The 24,397-nt window shown below is 38.8% G+C and overlaps 1 protein-coding gene across 1 annotated transcript in view; it reads left to right on the top strand.

Annotated features, from left to right (window-relative positions):
* LOC134212102 (uncharacterized) overlaps positions 1 to 24,397 on the top strand; it is a 443,781-nt gene that overhangs the window by 394,155 nt on the left and 25,229 nt on the right. Inside the window, exon 11 of the mRNA XM_062689641.1 lies at positions 14,599 to 14,701. Within this exon, the coding sequence (XP_062545625.1) occupies positions 14,599 to 14,701 (103 nt within the window). The remainder of the gene's footprint in view (positions 1 to 14,598; positions 14,702 to 24,397) is intronic.

The following is a 24,397-nucleotide window of genomic DNA, read 5'->3' as shown; positions in this document are numbered from 1 at the left end:
ATACGCTAAATGAAGTACTTTGCTCGTGTAAGAGATAACAAGAAACAACAAGTTTAAAGAAATGATTAAGCTTAGACTTTTCATTGGAAATTTCTTCATCTACCCACATAAAATTACATGTATTTAAATGTTTGTTATGCGAGGAATGGCAGTATAATCAAAACAAAATCTAGTTAACAATTTGATTAGGAATGTTTTTGCCTTCAGAAGCTATGACGAAAATGGTGAATAAAATCGCAAAGGTCTTGGCTGGTTTCGCAAACATACTTTTTTCTGCCGAAACGAAACGAAATATGAAATTTTTATTCTGGTTTGAGATAAAACGAAACAAAATATAAACATTGAGACAATACGAAATCATTGTCCCATGCCCCGTAAATTATGCAATCCAAATGGCACAGGCTGTAGCTAATAATAGCACGAAATCCACATAGGTAGATGGATTTACTGAAAGATAGATCGATACAAATAGATTCTTTTGGATCGGTTTTCGAATATAGTAGCTGTACCGGTCTTACCTTTGTGTCATACTTAGTGTTAGGCGTAAGGGTATGCGATAACATACTTTTTCCAAACGAAACGAAATTTAAAATGTCTATGTTGATTCGAAATGGAACGAAACGAAGTATAGATTTACTTTCAAGTAGGGACGTTCCGATACTTCATCCTCGTTTGTCGGGTGAAGATCACTGCGTCCAGATTTTAGGACTATTAAGATATATCCTTTTACTGTGAAATACGCAAGTTATCTCAGTAACATGTTAGTCACTGAGAAACCTTGGTATCGACTGAACTCAAGACCATCTATTATTGATGAATAGAGATCCTGAGTTACAGTATGTGACTCCCCCATTCTGGCGAGACTAGCTTTATGAAGCCAACCACGTCCTTGGGGGATAAGATCCATATGTCAGCAGGCCCTAAAAAGGGCTTGCTGAGAACTTTGAACCTACGTTGGGTGAGTGCACTGCAATAGCAGAGGATGTGTTCTGATGTTTCTCTCTCCTCGTCACAGAAGCGGCAATTTGAGGTTTGGATTGCTCTGATCTTTTGTAGATGGTATCTGCAGGGGCAGTGTCCAGTTATTAGACCGGTGTAGATGTTGAGATCCCTTTTGTTGAGACCTAATAGTTGTTGGGTTTTCTTGGGGTTAATCGTTACGAGCCTTTTGGATTGGCTCGTATGGGGAAGTGCATTCCAGTTTGATGTGATTTGACTGACCATATATTTGTTCAGTTCCATTTTTACAGAGCAGTCTGAGATCCCGCAGAAGGGCTCAGGGCCAATGAACCTTTCATTAGATCCATTCCTGGCTAGCTCATCAGCAATCTCGTATATATATATAGGTAGACTCGATTGCGTATGGATAAGTTTTTCAAAGCCAGAATGCATTCCCACACTAGCTTTGAGTTACAAGTGTAGTTATTAAGCGACTTAAGTGCCGCTTGGCTGTCAGAGAAAATACATATTTTTGCAAATCTATACTTTCTCCTCAGGCATAATAACACGCATTCTAATATTGCATATATTTCCGCCTGAAATACTGTGGGCCACTGTCCTAAGTGGACAGAAATTTTTGTTGTAGGGCCATAGATTCCGGATCCTGTCAGATTATTCATTTTCGAACCATCTGTGAAGAAATTTATAGAGTCTGTTGGAACGTTGGTCCACCTCCTTCCCACTCCTGGCGGGAAGGAATGAACACATCGTAAGGTAAGTCATAATTGACTACCGTTTCCATCCAGTCACTACAAATTCCTATTGCGGGATTTATGGCAAATTCATTTAATATGCTGAGGTGACCTGTAAGGTATCCCGACAGCAGTGTTTTTGTTCTCTTTAACCTTAGAGCACTTTTTTCCGCTTCCACCTTTATGAATTGATCTAACCGGGGCAGGTGAAGCATTGCGTCTAGGGCCAAAGTGGGTGTACTATGAACTGCACCAGTGATGGCTATGCAAGCGGTGCGTTGGATTTTGTTGAGCTTAGCCCTTGCAGCAGCCTCATTAGTTTTAGGCCACCAGACAAGGGAAGCGTAAGTTGTCCTGGGACGGACAATGGTTTTATATATCCACATGATCATACTTGGTTTTAGGCCCCATCTTTTACCAAGGGTTTTTGAACAAACCCAAAGTGTATTGAGACCTTTCTGCACAACTGATTGGAGATGAGAGTTCCAATTAAGCTTTGCGTCGAGTATGACACCTAGAAATTTTACTTCACTTGAATAAACTAATTGTGTTTGATTCAAGAAAAGGGGTTTCAGTTGTACCTTTCTCCGTTTGGTGAAAGGGATAATGGAAGTTTTTGTAGGATTTATGCCTAGTTGATACTTTTGACACCAGGAAAAAGTGTGATTTAGGGCAGATTGCATTCTTTCCACGATAACACTTTCGAATTTGCCTCGTACAATAATGACAACGTCATCAGCATATCCAACCACTTCGAAGCCTCTTCTCTCTAGAAGCTCATCCACCACCAGTGACCACAACAAAGGAGAAAGCACTCCGCCTTGCGGACACCCCCTTGTTGCTTTAACAGTGATGTATGAACCGCTAAGCTCAGAGGAGATTTTCCGATTCGCTAGCATAGCATGTACCCAGGTAACAATGCATGGGTCGAATTTTCTCCTTAACATTGCTGACCCTATAGACGAATAAGAAGCGTTATCGAATGCGCCCTCAATATCAAGAAATGCTACAAGAGCAATTTATTTTGCATTAAGTGTTTTTCGATTTTTGAACTACCGTATGTAGTGCCGAGATCGTAGATTTTCCACTTTGATAAGCGAATTGGTTTTTGACAAAGGCATTGCTTTCATAAATTTGTGATTTATGTACTCGCATAGTACCTTTTCCATAATTTTGAACATTACAGAGGATAAACTTATCGGCCTGAATGCTTTGGGGTTGGTTTTATCTCTCTTGCCTGCCTTCGGAATGAAGACAGCCCGGATTTGACGCCAATCGTTAGGTATGTGCCCCAAAATCAGACTCGCCTTAACAATCTCAACCAAGGGTGGAACCAGTGTTTTCTCCTCTTTTTGGATCAACGCTGGAAATATTCCATCAATGCCAGGAGACTTAAATGGCTCGAAAGATCTCACAGCCCTCTCAACCCTGGCCCGAGTGAAAGCTTCCTTTGCAACCTTTATTGCGTCTTTTTGAGCCCCAGTAACCCATGATTGGAGCTCTTGTGGATCTGAGACAGCAATTCCAGTGCCTTGGTCGCCGATGCTCGACTCAGGGATTGAATCAGGGAAGTGGATCTTTAACAATTCGCTCTGTGTATCGCTAGGCTCTACAGTGAGCGAACCATCCGTCTTTCGGAGGCTACCCACACCATTGGAGTGGTCTTTTGAAAGAGTTTTTGAGTCTGGCCACTACGGGTGTATTCTCTATGCTTTCACACATTAGAATCCACGATTTCCGTTTGGCTGACCTTATTTCTTTGTTGTAGTTCGTCAGGGCCTTTCTGTATAGGCTCCAATCGCCGGTTCGCTTAGCACGATTGAACTCCCTACGCGCAGTTTTCCTAAGCTTCTCAAGAGTTTTATTCCACCATGGAACGTCTCTACTCGAACTAGTTGATTTAGTTGGACAGCTCTCTTGGTAGGCGTTAAGGATTTTGTTTTTAATGGATTTGGACGCATCTTCCAATTGTGTTATGGACTTGATGTGACTTTCTATGATGTACTCTTCGGATCGTAGGATAGCTGAGTAGGATTCCCAATCAGTTTTCTTAGGATCTTTAAACGTTTTTTCCATCGTTAGACCCCTTCCCATTCGAAGATGATGTGTTTATGGTCTGACATTGATATTTCTTCAGAAACATGCCAGTTTTTATTTTATCAGAGATAGACCGACTACATAGAGTCAAGTCCAAAACTTCCTGACGAATGGAGTTTTCAAACGTGGGCTTGTCACCAACATTACAAATGTCAATGTTCTTGGAAGAGAGAAACTGTAACAGGTACTCACCTCTGGTGTTTATATTGGTACTTCCCCATACGGTGTGATGTGCATTTGCGTCGCACCCTATGACGAAGGGGATGTTGTGTCGGTGGCTGTAGGCTACGAGCGCAGCTATTTCTGGAAGAGGGATTTCGTCCACGTCACCTGGGAAGTATGCCGTGACCACCAAGATCTATCTACTCCCTCTGGCGGAAGGTACCTCCATCCTGACCGCTACGATGTCCCTTTTTATGAATTCTGAAATTGGAAAGTATTTACAGTTGTTATGTAATAAAATAGCCGCTCTAGGAGAAAGCTGGCTGTCATCATATACCAACTTACATGAGTGTTGTGGAATACCTTGTATTCTGGATTTATTGACCCATGGCTCTTGAATGAGGGCCACGGTTAAATTCTCTTTGGTGAACCTCCGACAGAGCACACCCGTGGCGCTCTCAGCATGGTGGAGGTTCACTTGCAGAACTTTAGTCGCCATTTCCGGGGTTCCCGCTTTTTCCGGACGACGACTGTCCGGCTTTGGATGTTGCGGATCATCAGGATGTCGTTTGGTATTACAGTCTGGGTTTCTCTCTTCCCTGTAGCAACCTGGCCCGCCAGTTTCGCCTCTGTGGTCAAACTGTCGCTTTTTGCACCCCTTTGCCCTGTTTAGATACCTTTGGTTTGGTACCACTAGAGCAGGGGTCGCATGTAAGCTTCGAGCTTTTCCTTTAGAGGCGGACAGACTAGCCTTTATGGTGCTTTTGGGGTGAGATTTACTAACCTCGCCTGAACCGGAGGCTTCCTCAGATTTCTCTTGGGTCGGCCTTCCAGTTAGCCGAACCTCGCTTGAACAGGAGGCCTCCTCAGATTGCTCTTGGGTCGGCCTTCCAGTCGGATTGGCGGTAGCGGCAGTCGGTTGATCTGTAATCTTCCTTAGTTGGATTTCACCAAATCGGTAGTTGAGGGTGTATTTGGACTTTTCCATCGACGCACCCTCTACTGTGAAGATCCATTCAACATGAATATCTTTCAGAATGGATCGTTTCACAATACGCCAATTAGTTGTTGTGATGTCATTTTGGCTTTCTATGAGATTCCGATACTTCAAAATATCGATATTTGATTCCATACGATAATCGAATCAAAGTATCGATATCACCGATATATTGGAATGAAAATATCGATATATCGAAAAATCATATGATATTTCAGAAATTAGAATATTTAGAATATATTTGTTGTAGTTATTCAATTACTATCGTATTATTGTTTTACTCCTTTACAATAATAAATAGAAATTACTATTTTTTATTACTTAATCCAACCTACTTCTAGAGTGTGCCAGTCCAACAATCATCGACTGCAGCATTCGTCGTATTGTCGGCGTAGCACCAAATTAGAATTCGGAAGTCGGGACTTCCGAACCAAAGTTTTATCTGTCAAACTAATTGATGATTGTTTAGTGCATCTTTAGGTGAATCCAGCGCACTACTTTCGAAATTTTGGAAAGTTGCCTGTATCTGGAGAAAAATCCAACTTCGGTATAAAAAGCGTACTAACTTTGTTCCGGATAGACAATAGTTTTAACCGGTAGAGGCGGCGTTTTCGGCATAATACTGACCCCACTATTTTCTGCTCAAATAAAGTCTCAAGAAATTGGCTGGAATTCCACTGACATTTTTTTTGTATTTCTTCTCGGGTTGTTCTGATTCTTAAAAACAGAAAATTCTTTCTTCAGTTCATTAATATTTTTGATCAATTCATCAATATTTCTAGGAAATTCTGTTTAATTCTTACGGGGCACGGTTTAGTTCTTACGGTTTCCAATTCTTCTAAATTCCCATTACCTCAAGTCTCTTTCCAATGTCTAATGTTAGTTTATCAAAGGAACACGTCAAATATATAATTGAATTCGCGTAAGGATTCAAGGCCCAGCGGTATGACACACACTGTGGGTAAATTATCGATGTTACAACATACCCTCACACAAAATGTCGAGTTGCCAAAACTATTTGTGATGGCAGCGCACACCTCACACCATCCGCGCTACCGAGAAAAATTATCCTAACCATTAATACGACATTTTAGAACCATTTTGAAGTATTTCTTTTCACAAAATACAATGCAATTGTTATTTTTGTGTTACTTTGTTCTGATTCAATATATCGATATCGAAAGCAAAAATATCGATATGACCGATATATTGAAAGCAAAGTAGCGATACATAAATATCGGATATCGAAACAAAAATATCGATATTCCGATATATCGGAAGTATCGGAACGTCCCTACTTTCAAGACTTCGAAACGATACGAAATCAAAGTGCATTCAATTCGAAATTTTACGAAACGAAACGAAATTTAATTTTTTTTTCCGTGGAATTTTTATTGAATTGGTTTTACATTATTCTGATTTCACTTTTTTGAAGTCAAATAACTATCTTGCCACCAAGAGAGATATAATAACAGAAGAAGCAGTTCCGTTTATATTGGCGATAAGGCAATACCCCAGCATTTATGCCGCTTTTAAACAAATTCATCGTGGAAAGTGTACTCTGAATCTGTGAAATTTTATATCAGTTCGGTATATTAATAAAGTATATTAAACGTATATTAAAATAAAGAAATTGTGGGATTTTTCGTACATAGATTCAAATTCTGGTAAAAACCTTATCTCACTTAAGAATTATTAAGATTACGTGATTCATATTGTCTCATCAGCGTGGCCTTATGGTAGCCTAACTAAATCTAATCAACTAAAACATTTATATATCCACATCTGCCAGGCGTATACGGAGATAGAGAATTGATAATATTAGCATACATTCCTGTGCACAATCCTGCCCCTGCGTACTTTTGTAACGCCAGATTGTAATACCTTCCAATTTGTGGATGAATTCACTAAACTTCTCCTCGACTATTAATTCGATCTCCATTTTGAATATCGATATGAAATAGCTATAAAAGCTCAGCATGGACACAGACCAATTTCGCCCTTCTTTGATAACAGGGATATTTCTGAGTGTACGCGGTTAAATTATAATTTGAATTTTGGCTCCGCTCTCCCAATCTCTTGAATCCGATACGAAAGAGTGAACTCCCTGGTTTTTAATATGATACCTCGTACACACGTGCATATTGCAGTGTGGTAGGATTAAATAGTTAAACCGAGAAGGGATTCTTTGTTCTATTTTCTAACGCGCAATTGTAGTTTAAACAATAACTAGAGGCAGCTTGGCCATCGCGATTTCTCATTTGAATAGTGATTCTTTGCCAGTGCGGATGTGATACTAAAAGCCAGTTTAAACGAAGAGACGCCAACCGATGCCATAGTGCGAAAGATTTGTTAAAAGTTTAAATAGTTGGAAAGTGTGATTAGTGCCTAGAGAAATAGGCTAATCTTAAATTGGTAAGAACCAATAACCTAAAAGTAAAGTTCTCCTATAAGTAAGAACTGTTTAATTAGTTTATTAACAGTAGTTAGCTTCGTTAGTACTCTTGAATGAGTTAGAACCCGAAGCAAGGTAAGCCGCTCTACATCGCTTCAAAATAGGATCGTTTCTAATAAAACCGAACTGCGTTGTAGAAATCCCCTACAACGTAGGGTGCTTGCGTAGGATTGGACCACCCGTCAAATTACCACCCACGTGCTCTGCCGACTTGATGCGTATGCACTTGCGCCGAGGACACTCGTGAGCACGTTTTCGTCCCGTACGATTCATCTCGTTTTTCAACCACACGAATTCCGCCTACTGGAGCGCAACATCATCGAATCACGCCTAACCGATCCGACAAGAGCGACGGTTGGAAGGATTGCTCGATAACACGCAGTCGTTGCGTCGAATTTGTTTCCGAGGCGTATGGTGAGACGACGAATGAACTTTTCGCGCGGTGCTGGTTTTCAACGTCAAGCTTGGTAAGGTGTGTCCAACCTGGTTCGAAGCGTAGAAAACGAAGAGAGCGAACGTGAGAGTCAGCTTAAACCGATCCTTGTCGGGGCCCCGATCAACGCGTCGTTGGACCTTCAGCGCCGGCAAGTACTCATAAGACGCATAGTTAGGTTGAGAGAAGGTCAGGGTAGCTAGGAGAGAATTTGTGCACACTGAAATTGGACCGACCAATAAAGTTAATTATCTCCATTCGTGCATTGGTCCCAAGTAGATACCCTCATGAGCTTATTCTGCATTGGTTAACATCTCAATTGAAATGAATTCGATACCTATTTTTATTCTCTTTCTCATTTAGCCAATTTGACTTTATGATTCACATAGACTGAAGAGTTCTCTCGGTTTGCACGGTGGGTCTGAACAGGTAAGTTTATTCACCGTTCGGGTGCAAGAATTGGCGTAGTGTTTGAGCCATTGAAAGACTCGCCCTAGAAGAGGGTCTCATAGCCAGGATCCCAAAAGAGCATCAGCAGTCTTCCTTATTTGAGGAAGTGGCGCATAAGCTGCTGTTTGTACTGAGCTCTAGATAATACGTTACACTTTTCTAAAATGCACAAAGATATGTATTTCACAAAATTTGTGATTAATGATTTAATGTGATCGTTAAGTTTTTATAGCAGGTAGGCAGAAATAATTCTTCCTTTCTCATATAAAAAGTACCAAAAGGCCTTCCAAATTCAAACTTTTTATATGAGGCTCGGAGACCCATAGTCTTATATACAATCAGCTCGACGAACTGAGCTATTGTCTGTTTCTGTTTGTCCTTGTATATGTGTTTGTGTATATGAAACATGCAAAAATTGATGCCAAATATTCATCATCAAACAAATTCAGTTAAGTGCAAGAAACAGCTGTTTTGGTCAGTATGAGCTGAAAACAATCATGAGTAAAGAACCTTCAGCAATTTTAATGATCGTTCAACCCGTTCTGGATTTTTTTTAATGCAAATTCCATGCGAAGATCTAGAAATGCCCACGATTCTGCAATGTTCCTTACAATGAATAGCTTAGCTTGATTAACTGTACACATCGTAGTTGCTCATAATGATTGGCCGAGGAACAGCACAGCACAGTTTTCCAATTGAATAATCTTCTTGGGATAAATAAAAACTTTTTATTGTTACTTTTATGTAAGATTCAAATTGTTGTTTGAACGTAGAATGTTGCATTTTGTTTTGCTTGCTTTCCCATGCACTTAAATCTGGTTCGAGGTCTAAGCGAAGGTGAAGAAATGGGCCTTTAATAAGAAAGAGGCGCTCAAAAAAGACTTCACAAGGGCCACGGCGTTGCTTCTTTGACAAAGTTATACTGATCTTATTCGAATCTGATTACATTTACACTCTATTTACACATTGAGCCGGATCCCTTTTATAAAAAAAATAGGATAGGATAATTAAAATACTTTTCGTTTCCTGTTAGATATTTCTAACAAACCACTGAAGACGTTTTATAAAAAAATAAATAAGTATTTATCGACATTATATAGAAAGCGTTAACGTTGACATAAATATTTTAAAACAGCTTTATAATTTTGTTTAGCGGCGCAGCCAAAACTTTTTACAAAGTATGTTTTAAGTTTAAATTTGTTTCGAAAGTCCGCGGAATTCTGCGTTTAATTTCCTTAGATGCTAGTTTTTTTTAGCGAAATTTTGTAATTTTTCGAAACGAAATCAAGGAATCAGATTTCGCCATGCTCGAATTTCGCGAAATTCCGAGTCATCTGAAACGATTTTTTTTTTTCGAAATACCGCATATGTTTAGTTAGGCGATTTTACCGAATGCCGTTCGGCTTAATATTTCAAATATGTTGAAAAATGCGATTCTGAGATTAAAATTTCATAGGTTCTACCTTCATTTTGCTCTCCTTCTTTCTTACTTTTTTCTTTCTTACCTCATTTTTCTCTCTAACGTCATTTCCCTTCTACCAACTATCTTCTTTCTTCTACATTCCTTCTTTTTTTTTATTTCTTATATCTCTTTTTTTCTCTGTTTTCACTTCTCCATATTCATTCTTCCTTCTCTTTCTACGCTTGCCTATATCCTTCGTCTTTCTTCGTGTTTTTTCTTTTTCCTTTCTTTCTTAATATTTACCTTCATCTTTCTTCCAAGTTCTTTTTTCGTTAATTAATCTTCTTGTATTTATTTTACCTTTAGTCCTCCGAGTAACATTTTGGGGTTTCCCTTCCTGGATATGTGATCTTAGCGCGATGGGTGGGCTTACGTCATTAGCACTGATATGGCAACCAAAGACATAACCTTTCGTGGTAATATCACATGTTGACTATTTTTGTTCAATGTCGCGTCACAATTTGGCACAATAATAATGAAGATCTTCTCCTTTTTGCAACACTTGTTTTATGTGTTCCCTGATTATGATGAGTCGTAGCCAGGCTTAAATCTTGCTATATAGGTATATAGAGTGAAATTGTAATCAACTTTATCGACATTAATAGGAAATTGACATGAATTAGATTCACTGAGTAAAAGTTTTTTTTTTCAAAACTAGGAGTGTGGTGCCTCTCTTATTTTGTTGTGTCTCAAATTGAAGAGCCATAATATAAAATATCACATACTACAATTATGGTATACAACTTACTTACTTATGGATCCTGTACACCTCCGGTGGCGCAAAGGGCCGACTTGAAAGATCTCCATCCTGAGCGTTGCCCGGCTATCGCTTTAACCTGTTGCCAGGTTAGATTTCGGTCGACTTCTTTCCTCTGCTGCGATGTCCCGCTGTTTTCCAGTCTAATGCTTGTTTACAGATTTCGTTTCCGCCCCTACGTAGAGTGTGGCCGACCCAGCCCCACTTCCGATCCCGAATTTCTGTTGCTATCGGCCTCTGGTGACAACGACGATGGAGCTCGTTGTTCTAGATCCAGTTGTGAGGCCACCAGGCCCGAGTTGTATACCGCAGGCATCTGTTAATGAACACCTGCAGCCGTTGAGTGTTCTCCACTGATACACACCACGTTTCGCTAGCGTATAACAGGCACAGATTTCACGTTAGAGTTAAATTCGTATTTTGGTGCGTTCACTTATCTGCCTGTTTTTCCAGATATTTCTTAAACTCGCAAAGGCAGCCCTTGCTTTCTTGATCCGTGCGCCTATGTCGATCTTGGTACCGCCGTCTGACGCCATTTGACCACCAAGATATTGGAAGCCCGGCTACTGTGAAACTGGAAGGAGTCACCGTGTTTACATCCAACGATTTGGTTTTGTTGACGTTGATGATCAAACCTGCCGATGAGGAGCGCTCGGCAAGGTCGTTGAGCTTACTCTGCATATCAGAGCGCCGTTGCGCGAGAAGTGCAACGTCATCAGCCAATTCGAAGTCGTTTAGATGCTCCATGGTTAAAGGCTGCCAAAAGGCTGTCAATCGCATCTACCAGAATCTCATCGATTACGATGAGGAACAGTAACGGTGATAGAATACATCCTTGCCTCACACCAGCCACGACCCGGATAGGGTCGGACAGGACCCCATTGTGCAGCACTCTATACGAGAAGGCCTCGTACTGTGCCTCGATGAGGCCGATGATTTTCTCAGGAACCCCCTTACGTCTCAGGGCGCCCCACATATTCTCGTGATTGAGACGGTCGAAAGCTTTTTCGTAGTCAATGAATACCAAGTAAAGGGACTCTTGGAATTCGTTGACCTGCTCCAGAATGATGCGGAGTGTGACAATATGGTCCACACATGATCTTCCGGCACGGAATCCGGCTTGCTGCCGCCGGAGAGTCGCATCGATCTGCTCCTGAGTCCGGGCTAGGATAATTTTGCACAGAACTTTGAGAACGGTACACAGCAACATAATGCCTCGCCAGTTATCGCATACAGTCAGGTCATCCTTTTAAGCACCTTCACTAAGATACCTTGCATCCAGTCGACCGGGAAAGTTGCGGTGTCCCAGATATTACGAAATAAACGATGCAGTAGGTTGCTTTTGTGGTCTCGATAAAATAGTGCCTTCATGTAGGTCCTATCCTAGCCGAACAGTCTTAAAATCAAAGATATACCACCTCCGTTTTCTTCCGCATCCTAACGTAAGCGAATCAAAATTTATGACATTTTCCATCTCGCGTAACGGAAGATACCAAGCAATGCTGACTATATCAGCTTATTATCAACCTTTTAGATGTACGATTCCATATGATAGTCGGTTATTTGCCGTTGAAGATTAATCATTTTGTGGATTAGTCACACCGCCTTAGTGGGGGTGTGGAAGGGGGTACAACCAGTAGCAACATATTTGTTATTCCATTTTACCAGAACTCCTACACTAAATAAAACCGCAACAATGCGCTATTTTCGTTTTAAATGCCTCCATAAAATGTGAATCGCACGACTACCATCAATCAATAGCGGTAATCTGCAAATACCTCAAACCAATCCTCAACCACAAAACATCAAATTGTCGCTCAACAGCGTCAACGCTTCCAAATGAGTATACGCTTTCATTCCTCTTACTGAACCCTTTCCAAAGCCCGCATATTTTCCCAAACATCCTCCGCATGATTATTCCACGTTCGAAAACTGAATAAATAATGATGAATTAATGCCGCACAATAAAAGGCAGTCAGAGTGGGTGCTGAAGGACGTGGGTGGACATTTGAACCAGCATTTCAATGTCAAATTCACAAACCGATGGACAGTTTATTGCACTTCCGTACAGAAATAGATAAAACAATATATTTTCCAGCTCTGAGCAGATGTAATCTAGCTAACGGTGATTTGAGTTATTTAAATCTTTTGTTGTGTAAACCCAGAACCTTCTACAAAAACAAAGTTATTGAAAATAAACAGAAATCTTATGAAACTTATTTAAATTACATTTTTTCTCAAACAATCCATATTATTGCATTGATTTCGAATGATTTTAAAAAACAATTCGTTCTTTCTGCACTGCATTTCAACTCGAACCAAACTCGTCGCTTCTACTGCGGGATGAAAATAATATGATAAATCACCTCTTATTCGGTGCACCACCTGCGAGAGCGACACACATTACATAAACATTACCTGTCTCATAAATCACCGGAGGTTCGTTCCGTGTCGGCATCTGGCACCACCTTTGCGTGCACCTGCTGAGTTTAAGATTGAACGATTCAGAAGGTTTCGGGAAATTGACATAGCAGACGATTTGAGGTTGTGGTTTTTCCACTTTGAACAACTGACATGTTAATTAAATTGGGATGAAGATGGCTGAAACTCGTATGGCATTATTATTTTGTGTTATTTTGTATCGATCAATAATTGCATACAAGACACTTGATTTCCCACGTGTGCAATATGGAACATGTAATGCATTATTCAATCTACTTCAGTATATGAAAGCAGAAATACTTTTCGAAAAGATGTTCTATTTCTAATCCGTTTCGTTGATGCGTATATATAATTGTTATACTGACCTTCCTGGCATATTGAATTTCACTAAATGAACCGAAAATCGTAAATCGGTTACGATAACAAATCGAGCTGTTTATCGTTCACCTTATTGCCTGGCGCTACAGTACAGATTGTTGGGATTTCTCTGCTTGCCCTCTGGGAGAAATAATAAACTTATTAGCCCTGGAGCAAGGAGCCAGGCTTCTGATTGCATTAGCATTTATCGAGGCAACTACAGCGAATGAATTCCAATGGTGGCAACCTAAGCTAATCAAATATTCTCGGAATTACTTTGCACCCAATCAAGAAATCCAAATGATGAGGAAGTACTGCAGTGCAGCAGCACCAACCACAACCTTCAGTAGCCAAGTTCTCTACTCCTGTTGGAGCTGCAATGCAACTCATCTATCGATACTTTCACATTTTACTGTTAGTATCCAACCAACAATGGGAATTCTAACGTTCCAAGGAAGTGGTATGTTCATTTATATCTTTATCTTCTTGATCTGTATGCAAAACCGAGGTGAATTGAACTGGAAAGTTGAAGTAATGCTGTCTATATATATATACTTTTGGGTGCACAAGATATATGCGTCTAACTTGCTTCTTCCGTTTAAAGACGGAACGATTAATTGTATGAAGGTCTGCAAAAAAAATTTATCCATTCCTCCGTTCCAATTCTAGAAAGTTTTTTAACATTATTGTTCTAGCCCTGATTATTGACATTCATAGCTTGATTGCATCCGACTGCAATGAGCTTTACTATAATACTAGCCATTGCCCATTGATGTAAAGGGCATCATAAAAGTATCAGCAATTCTACACAACAGTCACCGCCCTCACTTATAATCAAACTCTTTAGGGTCATCCCCGGACCCCATTGTCATCTCAAATCACAGAGGATCATGGCTTCATAACTCCACACAGTATTATGGTCTCCGGCACTACTTTGTGCAACATCCTAAGCTGGCTATAGAGATATAAAAAGCTATATTTTGAAAAGCTTTGCTATTTATTCCCCTGCTTGATGGCGTCGTCATCGGTCGTTGCACGGATAAGAAGAACTGTATAAAAAACTCACATTTCATCTCTGTCATCTCGGAAGCGTATCTTCGTATCTCGTGAAGCAAATTTATATGGAAAAATAACAATGACATATCGTATCGCCTTTTTCTCTATTTTTTCCAAGTGGCATCTGGCGGTGGTTCCATCAGGAGGATGCAAAACAGATTTCCTTCCTTTCGCCCCCATATCCTATCGCTGATATTCTTTTACAACGACCGTTTGTTTTCTCCATCTGTCTTTTACAGTTGTGCAATGTGAACCCATGCGCAAACGGAGGGACCTGCTGGACCACCGAGGAATCGTTCTACTGTGCATGCCGACCAGGATTCACCGGGAAAATGTGCGAAGGTGAGTTAAGCTCTTTGTTGTGCATATTGGTTCCATGGCGTTGGTGGCGTCAAGCCTGGTTGTTGACCATTTGCAAACCATATGCTTTGAGTATATGGTATCAACTATTTTTTATAATTCTACATGACCTTTCAATATGATACTTCAATACACGTCGAACATTTGAATATTAGCAGCATCAAAGAATTATGTGAAGTAGCCATGCTCAACTGAAATGCAGAACCTTGCCTCGAACCGTCGACTGTTTCGGTGCTCAATAAATAATTGAGTATTATAGCTCCATAACTTTAGTTTCCCGACAGCGATAGATTATGAATGAGCAAAAAATATTTCCAGTTTTCCTTTCGTTTTTCAGCCAATTTTCCTCCATGCTAAACATACCTATCTGGTCGAAGTTCTCCATTCAAGGCAATAAAAATTGGCTTTCACTGATTTATGTTTCAATTTTTGGTACGAATTTAGTGGAGATATATCACCGAGGATTTTGCCGTTCTTTCTTTTTCTCCACTCTATACGTATACCTGGTTATCGGTAAATGAATTCAAGAATGGTCGTTCCAGGTACTTTTTGCTGGAATCCGTAGGAGAATTCACTAATTGAGCATTTAATCGTCTGGATTATAGCGACTGAGGAAGTCTATTAATTTCCGGGATAAGGAATGATTTATGAATAAACCCTCGTTTGGGGTTCCTCTCTTTTTCTCCGAAGTTTTAATATTAGTTTGCTGTTTGGCTGAGAACGAAAAAAAAACAAATCTCTTGTAGACAAACATTAGATTCATCGAAATGGGTAGAGAACTGAAAAGTAAATTGTAATAATAGAGAACTTATAATTCATTCGTCATAGATATGGTTCGTAAAATGTGGGGGAGCCAGCAGTGGTCGAAATCGGTGAGCCTACCACTCAGAACGAGAAATAAGTAAGGGTATGCGATATCACACTTTTTCCTAACGAAACGAAACGAAATTTAAAATTTCAATGTTGATTGAAACGAAATATGAATTTACTTTCGAGACTTCGAAACGATACGAAATCAAGGTCCATTTAATTCAAAATTTTACGAAACGAAACGAAATTTTATTATTTCCGCGAAATTTCTTTGGATTGGTTTTACATTATGTTCGCAATTCTGATTTCATTTTTTTAAGTTGAAACGTTCTACTCTGCTCTTCAAGTAACGGCTTAAGCGCCACCTTCTTATCAGAAGGACCGTTCCTCTGTCTAAGCCCGGTATGAGACCTTCCTTATCAGGGCGGGTCGCAAAGTTCTCGACAGGATTCAAACTGAACAAGTTGGCACACGCAATTAGGACAAACTAAGTGGAAACTAAAGCAAATGTAATGATTAAACAAAAGAAACTAATTTATAAAAGTCAACCAGAACTGAGCGGCAGAAAACGTTTAAGCTAAAAACTCATCAAATTTAAATTAACTTAAGATTCAAACTAAATTTATGTGAATGTCTATCTAAATTCGAAATAAGGTACACCGGGGCAAGTTGAAATGCGGGGTAAGTTGAAACGGAAGCTGTAATTTAGATAGGAAATGACCGAATGCTCTGATTATTTTTTTCAACAAACAACTCCCCTAAACGCACCTTCTGACTGCCATTCCCGGAAGATTGCAGCTTTCAAAGCCAATTCCTGCCATTGTTTATTTTTCGCCCTTTGCAAAATCCAAACCAACTATTTGACGTGCCAATGAAACAGGTCTCAAAACGATGTTTGGAAGAGTTTTTTCATCAAATTTTCACGATAGGTAATCATTCAATGTTGAATAAGCATAATGATTATGAAAAATCGACGAAAGATCCGTTTGAATTTTTGTATTTTGGTTGTTTGATATTGCTCCGCATGTTCAACTCATCGGGGCAAATAGAAATGCGTGGTGCGGGGCAAGTTGAAACAACAATTCAAAACGTCACCCACGCAATTAAAAGAAATATTTTTTTCCAAACTTCAACATGGTCCATAAATACATATATTCGGAAAACATAAATTTATATAAACATGCAAACTTCTGAAAATAAATGTAATAAATTTTCGCCCATTCCGTCACGAATGCAACCCTCCTACAGTATCCTCTAGAATGAAAAGGGGTCATGTTTGAACTGAAGTTTTGAGATTCTTAATCTACTGAGCACTGACTCTCAGAAAAATGAAACATAAAGTATGTAAACATTTCGTTTACTCCATCTTCCACTTCCCCAGCTGCCTATTTCTCCAATCAAAGAGTTTAAAAGAGATATGCTGGCTGGTTAATTAATGTGCATTTATAAGAAGCCACAATAGAATTAATCATGTGCACAATACACAAGTGCTCCAAATAATGAGCCATCCTGAATAGTAATCCAAGTGGTCACCAGTAGGGGGAAATCAATTTGATAAATTTTCAGCTAAGTGCGTTCTCCAGAATTTGATCTCCGAAAATACGCCTTTGACCTTGTTGTACACTGCCCTTATTCGCATAAGAGACCCATGTCATTTTCTCCGACTTGAATAATTTGCCGTTGAATTTTTCAAACTTGTTTTACATGGTGAAATGAAAAAAAAGTCTAATAAATTGAAAAAAAATGTTGTTTTTTTAAAAATTGACATGATATTCTTATTCTGTATATATTGCTGTGGGACAATTAAAAGAACCATACTTAAGTTTATTTTTTGTGTAAAAGAGTATCAAAATCTGGAATGTCATTTTTATGCGAGCAAATATCAAGATGAGACAACAAAAGTGGGATTTGTTTTCAAATTTTTAGAACAAAGCCTACTATTTTATCAGTTTTTCTTAAACAGGAGACAATCTTAAGCTAATTTCTGAAAGAAAATCAAAATCGCCACAAACTTACATGGGACTCTTATGTGAATCCTGGCAGTATTATAGTCACCTTTACAACCGCGTGATTCTTGAGTCTCATTGAGTACATACATTTTGTTATTAATACGGCAGAATTAGCTCATGTCTGTATATAACGCAGTGTTTCAACTTGCCCCGATACGCGGGGCAAGTTGAAACGATGCATATAAAAAAAAAATTAAATATACAAAATATTTATGAAAAAGTTTGTTAAGGTTGCTTATTTTTTATGTATAATCATTGGCCCGAACTAGCAAACACCGCAAACGGATTCAAAATATATCAAAGGGTGATTTTTTTTACAGCATTTCGAATTTCAACTTTGAAAAAACCGTTTCAACTTGCCCCGGTGTACCTTAAATATTTAATACTCCAATGGAATTCAACGAACTCTAAATAAAAACAAAATTTAGAAAATTCTTTGCATAGGACCTTTTTCCCAAAATTAGCAATTAACCCATTTATTGTGAAAATTCAGTTGCACCTAAACCTCATCTGGTGACGTCACGCATTTAACTGGCTCATTCATAAGGTTTACAATTTTCGGATTTCTCACAGAGATTTTCATACACTTTGTCGATCTGACCTTAACTCAGCGTCGGCGAGGTGCTCCAACGACGACGTTGCATTTGACTCGAGGCCATTTGATCTGGATTCCAATTGGAATTCGGTGCTTCTCGTCGTAGGCTCGCGCGTAGGCTGATGCAGGGTAGAGGCGTTCCTGATGTTGGTGGAGAAAGAGCGAATTGGTGTTGCTCTTACGCCTCACGTTTTGACGGAACGAGCCTTTCGTTCGTCGATCACCTAACAGTGGATCACGGACCGACGAATCACGGACGCACACCTTGCAAACGATTGCTGATCTTGGGTTCCCAATTTCCCACCGCAGGCCCACTACTTTCCTAGCCAAACAACCTTCGTCTAGGCGTAGTGAAGCGTAGCCGGCACAACCTTCGACTACCATACGCGTGGAAACCACGTGACCCAATCCAAAACAGGCCGCCCACGTTGGATGGGCTTGACGATGCCTATTCAACGTGATAATATTTCACTTAAGAACATATTGCGTGTTTTCCACTAAGAAGGCTTACCTGAATAGTCACAATTATTTAACTAATATTTCAGCAATTGGTCAAACAATCCGAACTCTTCAAATTAAGAAACTAAAATTTGAACCGAATCATCAGTATATTCTAATTTTATATTAAAAACTCGCGAACTTACTTCGATAAAAAAGAGAGATAATAAACTAGAATTAATAAGTTGGCGTCACTTTCAAGAAAATTTCGAAAAACGATCCGATTGATTTAACTATTTCCACCAGAATAAAATGGAGAGCATGGAAAAAAATGTATAGAGCGATTAGCTACGACGCAATTTCCACTTTGGGCTTTACTAGGTAGTTTAAAGCAGTTTTTTTTATTGGTCAGCTGTGGCGAACTCAAAAATACCTAAAAACTTTCCACTCGTTTTGACGAATTAAAAACCAAAGGAAAATAATATCAGTAATTTTCCGTAACTTACCGAGGGTTAACTGTTCGAATTAACTAATTTCGCCATAAGGTAGATGACGTGTCGGACTTGGACTCTACTAAAGCTTTTTTTGGGCACAAAAGCTTTGTGATAAATTTGAATATTTGGTCAATGAGTTTTGCAAAGAGAAATTCAATTAGGCTAGGAAAATTTAGTTTGTTACAAAGTCAAATAACTGATTTGCGAGCATTAGAGTTATAGTAACAGAAGAAGCAGTCTGTAATAGGTTAATCACCACGTTCCTGTTTATATACCATTGACGATAACGCAATACCCCAGAATTTGTGCCGCTTTCAAAGGAATTCATCGTGGATTCAATCATGGACAGATCAATTTTATATATTTAGGTATATGAAAATATATAAATATTGTGGGTTTTTTTTTGTATTTGGATTCAAATTCTGTTAAAAACTTTATTTCACTTAAGAATAATGTGATTATGCTGAAGCATACTTCATTTTGTTTTATCAGCGTGGTTTTATGGTATTGAAGTACCTCAAAACCAGAAAATGAATGCAAAGATTTTATTTTTCATCTAGTGGGATACTCATTCATATATCCACATCTGTCAGGCGTATTCGCAGATAGAATATTGTTAATAGCATACATTTGCTCGCAAGAACAATTCTCTGCACATTTCAAAATTGCACAAAGATATGTAGGGGAACAGACGGCTTTGGCAGGTTTTGTTCTATTATTGGCAGGGGGGTTTTTGTCGACCGAATTTTATGAAATTTGGCCACAATATTCTTTTATATGCAAAGAATGTTTAGGCCAAATTTGAGCAAAATCAGTCATAAAAAACCCCCCTGACAATAATAGAACACAACCTGCCAAAGCCGTCATTCCCCCTATTTCAGATTGTATTTCACAAATGTGTTCGCAAAGTTCTTACGGCAGTAGTTTGCCAAGTATGAAAAAATAATTTTTCTTTTCTCATACAAAAAGTTGTACCAGAAGGCTATCATTTGCTTCCAAATTATTTTTTATAGGAGGTTCGGAGACCCATAGTCTTATATACAATCAGCTCTACGAACCGAGCTATTTGTCTGTTTGTCCTTGTATATGTGTTTGTGTATATGAGGCATGCTCAATTTGTTGCCAAATTTTCATCCTCAACCGACTTCAAATGAGTGCAAGAAACAACTGCTATGGACAGTATGAGGACGTGATCCTTACAGTTTATTTAGGATTAGGAGAGGAAAATTAGATTGACACTCATTGTTAAAGACTGAGAAATGCTCTGCATCTCCGTGAGCGCCACGGGAAAGGAATCGTTTATTAGTTGAAAAGGTAATTCATGTGGAGCCACCTTGGTAAGCGACTAAATATTTATTGTAAACGAAGTTATTTTGGAATCCCGAAGGCGAAAACCGTGTTTCAAATCAATCCAGCGGAAAATTAATGTGCTTCGTTTAATAAGCTTCTACAACACGATTTATTCTGCACTAAATAATGTTGTGCTATTCGATGCAGACATTTTTTTCCACTTCGCGATCTCCCGCACTAGCTGGACCAGCATCAAAACGATCGATGCACTGAATAAACAAATTTCTGCTCTGCTATGCAAATTTTTTTTCCCTTTGTTTTCGCCCAGACTAGCTGCCGTCCCGTGACCAGCAGCAACACGATCGATACCAATCTCATATTGTGCAAATAGTCAAAGAATATAACAAAATTATAATTTAAATCTTGGGGATTTTTCAATGATTCGTCGAATATTAATTCAATACCAAATTTTCGAAACGACTTATCTGCTTTTGTAAACAAAGATTCAAACGTCGATTTGACAAATCTGATGGCACTCCCACGCAATCCAACACCATTAATACGTAGGCAAAGGCTTCTCCTACATATTGAGGGTGTTGGGTTGCGTGGGAGTGCCATCAGATTCGTCAAATCGACATTTAAATCTATGTTAACAAAAGTTGATAAGTCGTTTTGAAAATTTGGTATTGAATTGTTGTGTGGAGTGTCTTCAATCATCTGAACTTTTTATCCTTACTTGGGGGCTGGGATTCAAATTCTTGTTTAAACGTAAAATGTTGCATTTTGTTTTCCTTAAGGCCTTCTTAACTCTTAAGCGGAAGAAAGAGAAGTGCTCTAAAAGTGCGCAACAGATTTTTCTATTTGTCAAAGTTATACTGATCCTATTAATATCTGATTGAATTTACACTCCGAGCCTGACGTCTTGAATATTGAGTTGGATCACTTTTGAGAAAATAGGATAGAATAGTTAAAGATACTTTTCGTTTTCTGTTAGACATTTCCAACAAATCACTGAAGACGTTTCATAGAAAAAAACTAAATACCTATACGTATTTGTCGACTCAGAATGGGATTATGTAGTAAGCGTTCATAGAAAAATTTATATAAAATAAGTTTTTAAAAACAGGTTTATGATTGTGTTCTGCGGCGCAGCCAAAATTTTCAATAATACACGACCGTACGAGACAATATATTATATATTGATAGTTTAAGTTTAAATTTGTTTTGAAATGACGCGGAATTCCGTTTGTTAAAAGCTAGTTTTTTGTATCGATTTTTTTTTTCGTTCTACGGAACGAAACGAAACCAAGAAATAAAATTTCGCAATGCTAAAAAAAGCCAAACCGAAGAGAGTGTGATAGCTAAAGCGCTGGAGAACATGAATAGAAACGGTACACGGAGGTTTTACGCAACTATCAATGGCGCGTGGCATAAGACTGCGCCAGTACCCGCCATGTGCAATGACCGAGAGGGGAGTTTGCTGACAGGCAAGATTATGGTGGAAGCTAGGTGGAAAGAGCACTTCGAAGATTTGTTGAACGGTGAAAATGAAGGTGTATTAAGGAGCAGGATGGACATAGTCGGCGACGGTCAAGCTGTGGATCCACCAATGCTGGACGAGGTTAACAAAGCTCTAAACGAGCTGAAAAACAGTAAAGTTGCTGGGAAGGACGAGATCCCGGTCAGAGCCTTAACTAATAACTCTACCAAGATAAAGTACATGGTGGCAGGTAGAGTTAGGCGCAGATGCATGAATCATGAGCTGTAACAAGTATACAAAGAAGAAAATATTGTGAATCGTATAACATACTGCAGACTTCAGTGAGCTGATCACTTAGTGCGAATGTCGGAACAAAGTATAGCGAAAACAATATTCAACAGAGAACCAGATAAGGGCCGGCGACTTCATGGAAGGCCACGAACACGCTGAATGCACGAGGTGGAATCGGACCTGGAGACCCTGAACGTTCGGGGAAACTGGAGGACATCGCCCAAGACCGACGATTATGGAGCTCTACGATACGCTAGGAATAGGTGTATCGACGCTGTAGCAAACCAGGTATGCAGGTAGGTAAGATCTTAGATCATTAAATCGAATAAAGCCCCAGGGGTCGATCGCATATCAGCCAAGATGCTCAAAGCTGACCCCATGACATCCGCCGAACTACTGCATCGTTTATTTCGTCTTCCAAACTTGGACGTACATGTTCATGATAGAATTAGAGGCGAAAGTATAGAATTGATAGTTCCGTTAGGATATGGCAGGCATGAAGAATGTTTTTATAGAAGTCGATTTGAAAGCGAGCGGAGGGCAATATTTGTGATGGCACATATCACACGACCTTCCTTCTGCCAAGCTCCCGTATGAAGGGGGAGGGAAGAATATTAGTGTGGAAGCTGATATATCTCCACTGGCAAAAGGAAGGTGGTTTGACTTGCTCATATGCCATCGCGTGCGGAAGGATTTGCTATCGACGAGTACTGTCTCCAAATTTCTAATATGACATCAGCATTTAGTCGAATAGGATTTTTATAGCACAGTTCTGTTTTCTCATTGCCATTACAAATATTGCCCTCCGCTCGCTTTCAAATCGACTTCTATAAAAACATTATTCATGCCTGCCGTATCCTAACGGAACTATCAATTCTATACTTTCGCCTCTAATGCTATCATGAACATGTACGTCCAAGTTTGGAAGATGATATTAGCATTTCCATATCATTGTAAATCGTTTAACTTCACGTAGAAGTAACACACACGAAATCATTAATTTAGTTATTCGTTGCTTCTTTGTTGAGATTGAACTTAAGAAAGAAGCATCGAATAACTGTCATCTTTTTATTTTGGCTTTGCTGCGTCGCAGCAATCATAGCATGCTTCGGTATAAAGTATTGATAGTGGTGCCCGTTAAAATTCGAAGTAAAAAATATTGGATTCTGAAAAGACATTACTCCAAAAACCTGTTTTGAAAAAAAAAAACCTATTTTGAATAGTATTCACACCATTTCCTTCTTTCATTAAATTTTTCGCTTTTCATTTCTAACTTCTCCAATTTCACTTGCTTTCTCTTGTTTCACTTTTTGCTTCATTTTCTATTTCTCCTTACACCTCTCACATCTCGTTTTTCACTTCTTGTATCTCATTTATTATTATTATTATTATTATTTTCTCACATTTTTCTCACATTTTACTTCTTGCTTCTCATTTTTCAATTCCCATTCTTATTTCTCGTTTCGACCATTTCACCACTCAACTCCCATGTCCCAATTCCTATTTAACAACTCTCGGTTGATTTTAAAATGGCGCTAGGTGTCACCGAATGAGCCAGGCACATAGAATAAGTTTCTTATGTACATGTATTTTGCTACAAATAAAAAAAAAACTTTCGGTTGATTTTAAAAGTGTTTTGTGGATTTCTTATTTACTACTTCTCACTTGTCGTTTCTCATTTCTCACTTTCTCACTAAATTTTTTTTTTTGTTTATTTTCCCATTTTTCAATTCTTATTTTTCAAATAATAATTTATAAACAAATCATTTATGGCACATGCCCTTGTCAAACTATGACATCCACAGTCAAGCATGTCTAATGGGCGCGTTTTGGACTGCAAAGTTTTATTAAAATGTGTGTTTTTTTATTCTTTGAAAATGTAGTAAAGTAAACTTTTTAGTAACATTATCGTAGGTTATCTAGAAAATGTTTTCATCTAGTGATAAAACCTTAGCAATGCGGAAGCCTAAATTTTATCCAAAGAGGAAAAACACAGTTTCGTTTTTTTTTTTTTAAATAAATTGTTGTCTTAACAAATATTTCTAATTTAGTGGTCCGACAACATGTTTGGACGTCAGCTGTCATCGGTTTTGTAACTAAATTCAGTATATTTTCTTAAAAAAATGCAATGACGAGTATAAGTTGACTGGCGCATTTTGAACCTTTTTTTATTGTCTTTATTAAGGAGACTTTCAGCCCTACGCTGGCTTGTCTCCGGATTTTAAACCTAGTCACTATTACTTTTGATGAGCAATCATTTTAGTTTCCATC

This window comes from Armigeres subalbatus, chromosome 2 (genome assembly GCF_024139115.2).
Source record: "Armigeres subalbatus isolate Guangzhou_Male chromosome 2, GZ_Asu_2, whole genome shotgun sequence".
Classification (NCBI taxonomy): Eukaryota; Metazoa; Arthropoda; class Insecta; order Diptera; family Culicidae; genus Armigeres; species Armigeres subalbatus.
This window is presented reverse-complemented; position numbering and strand designations above follow the sequence as displayed.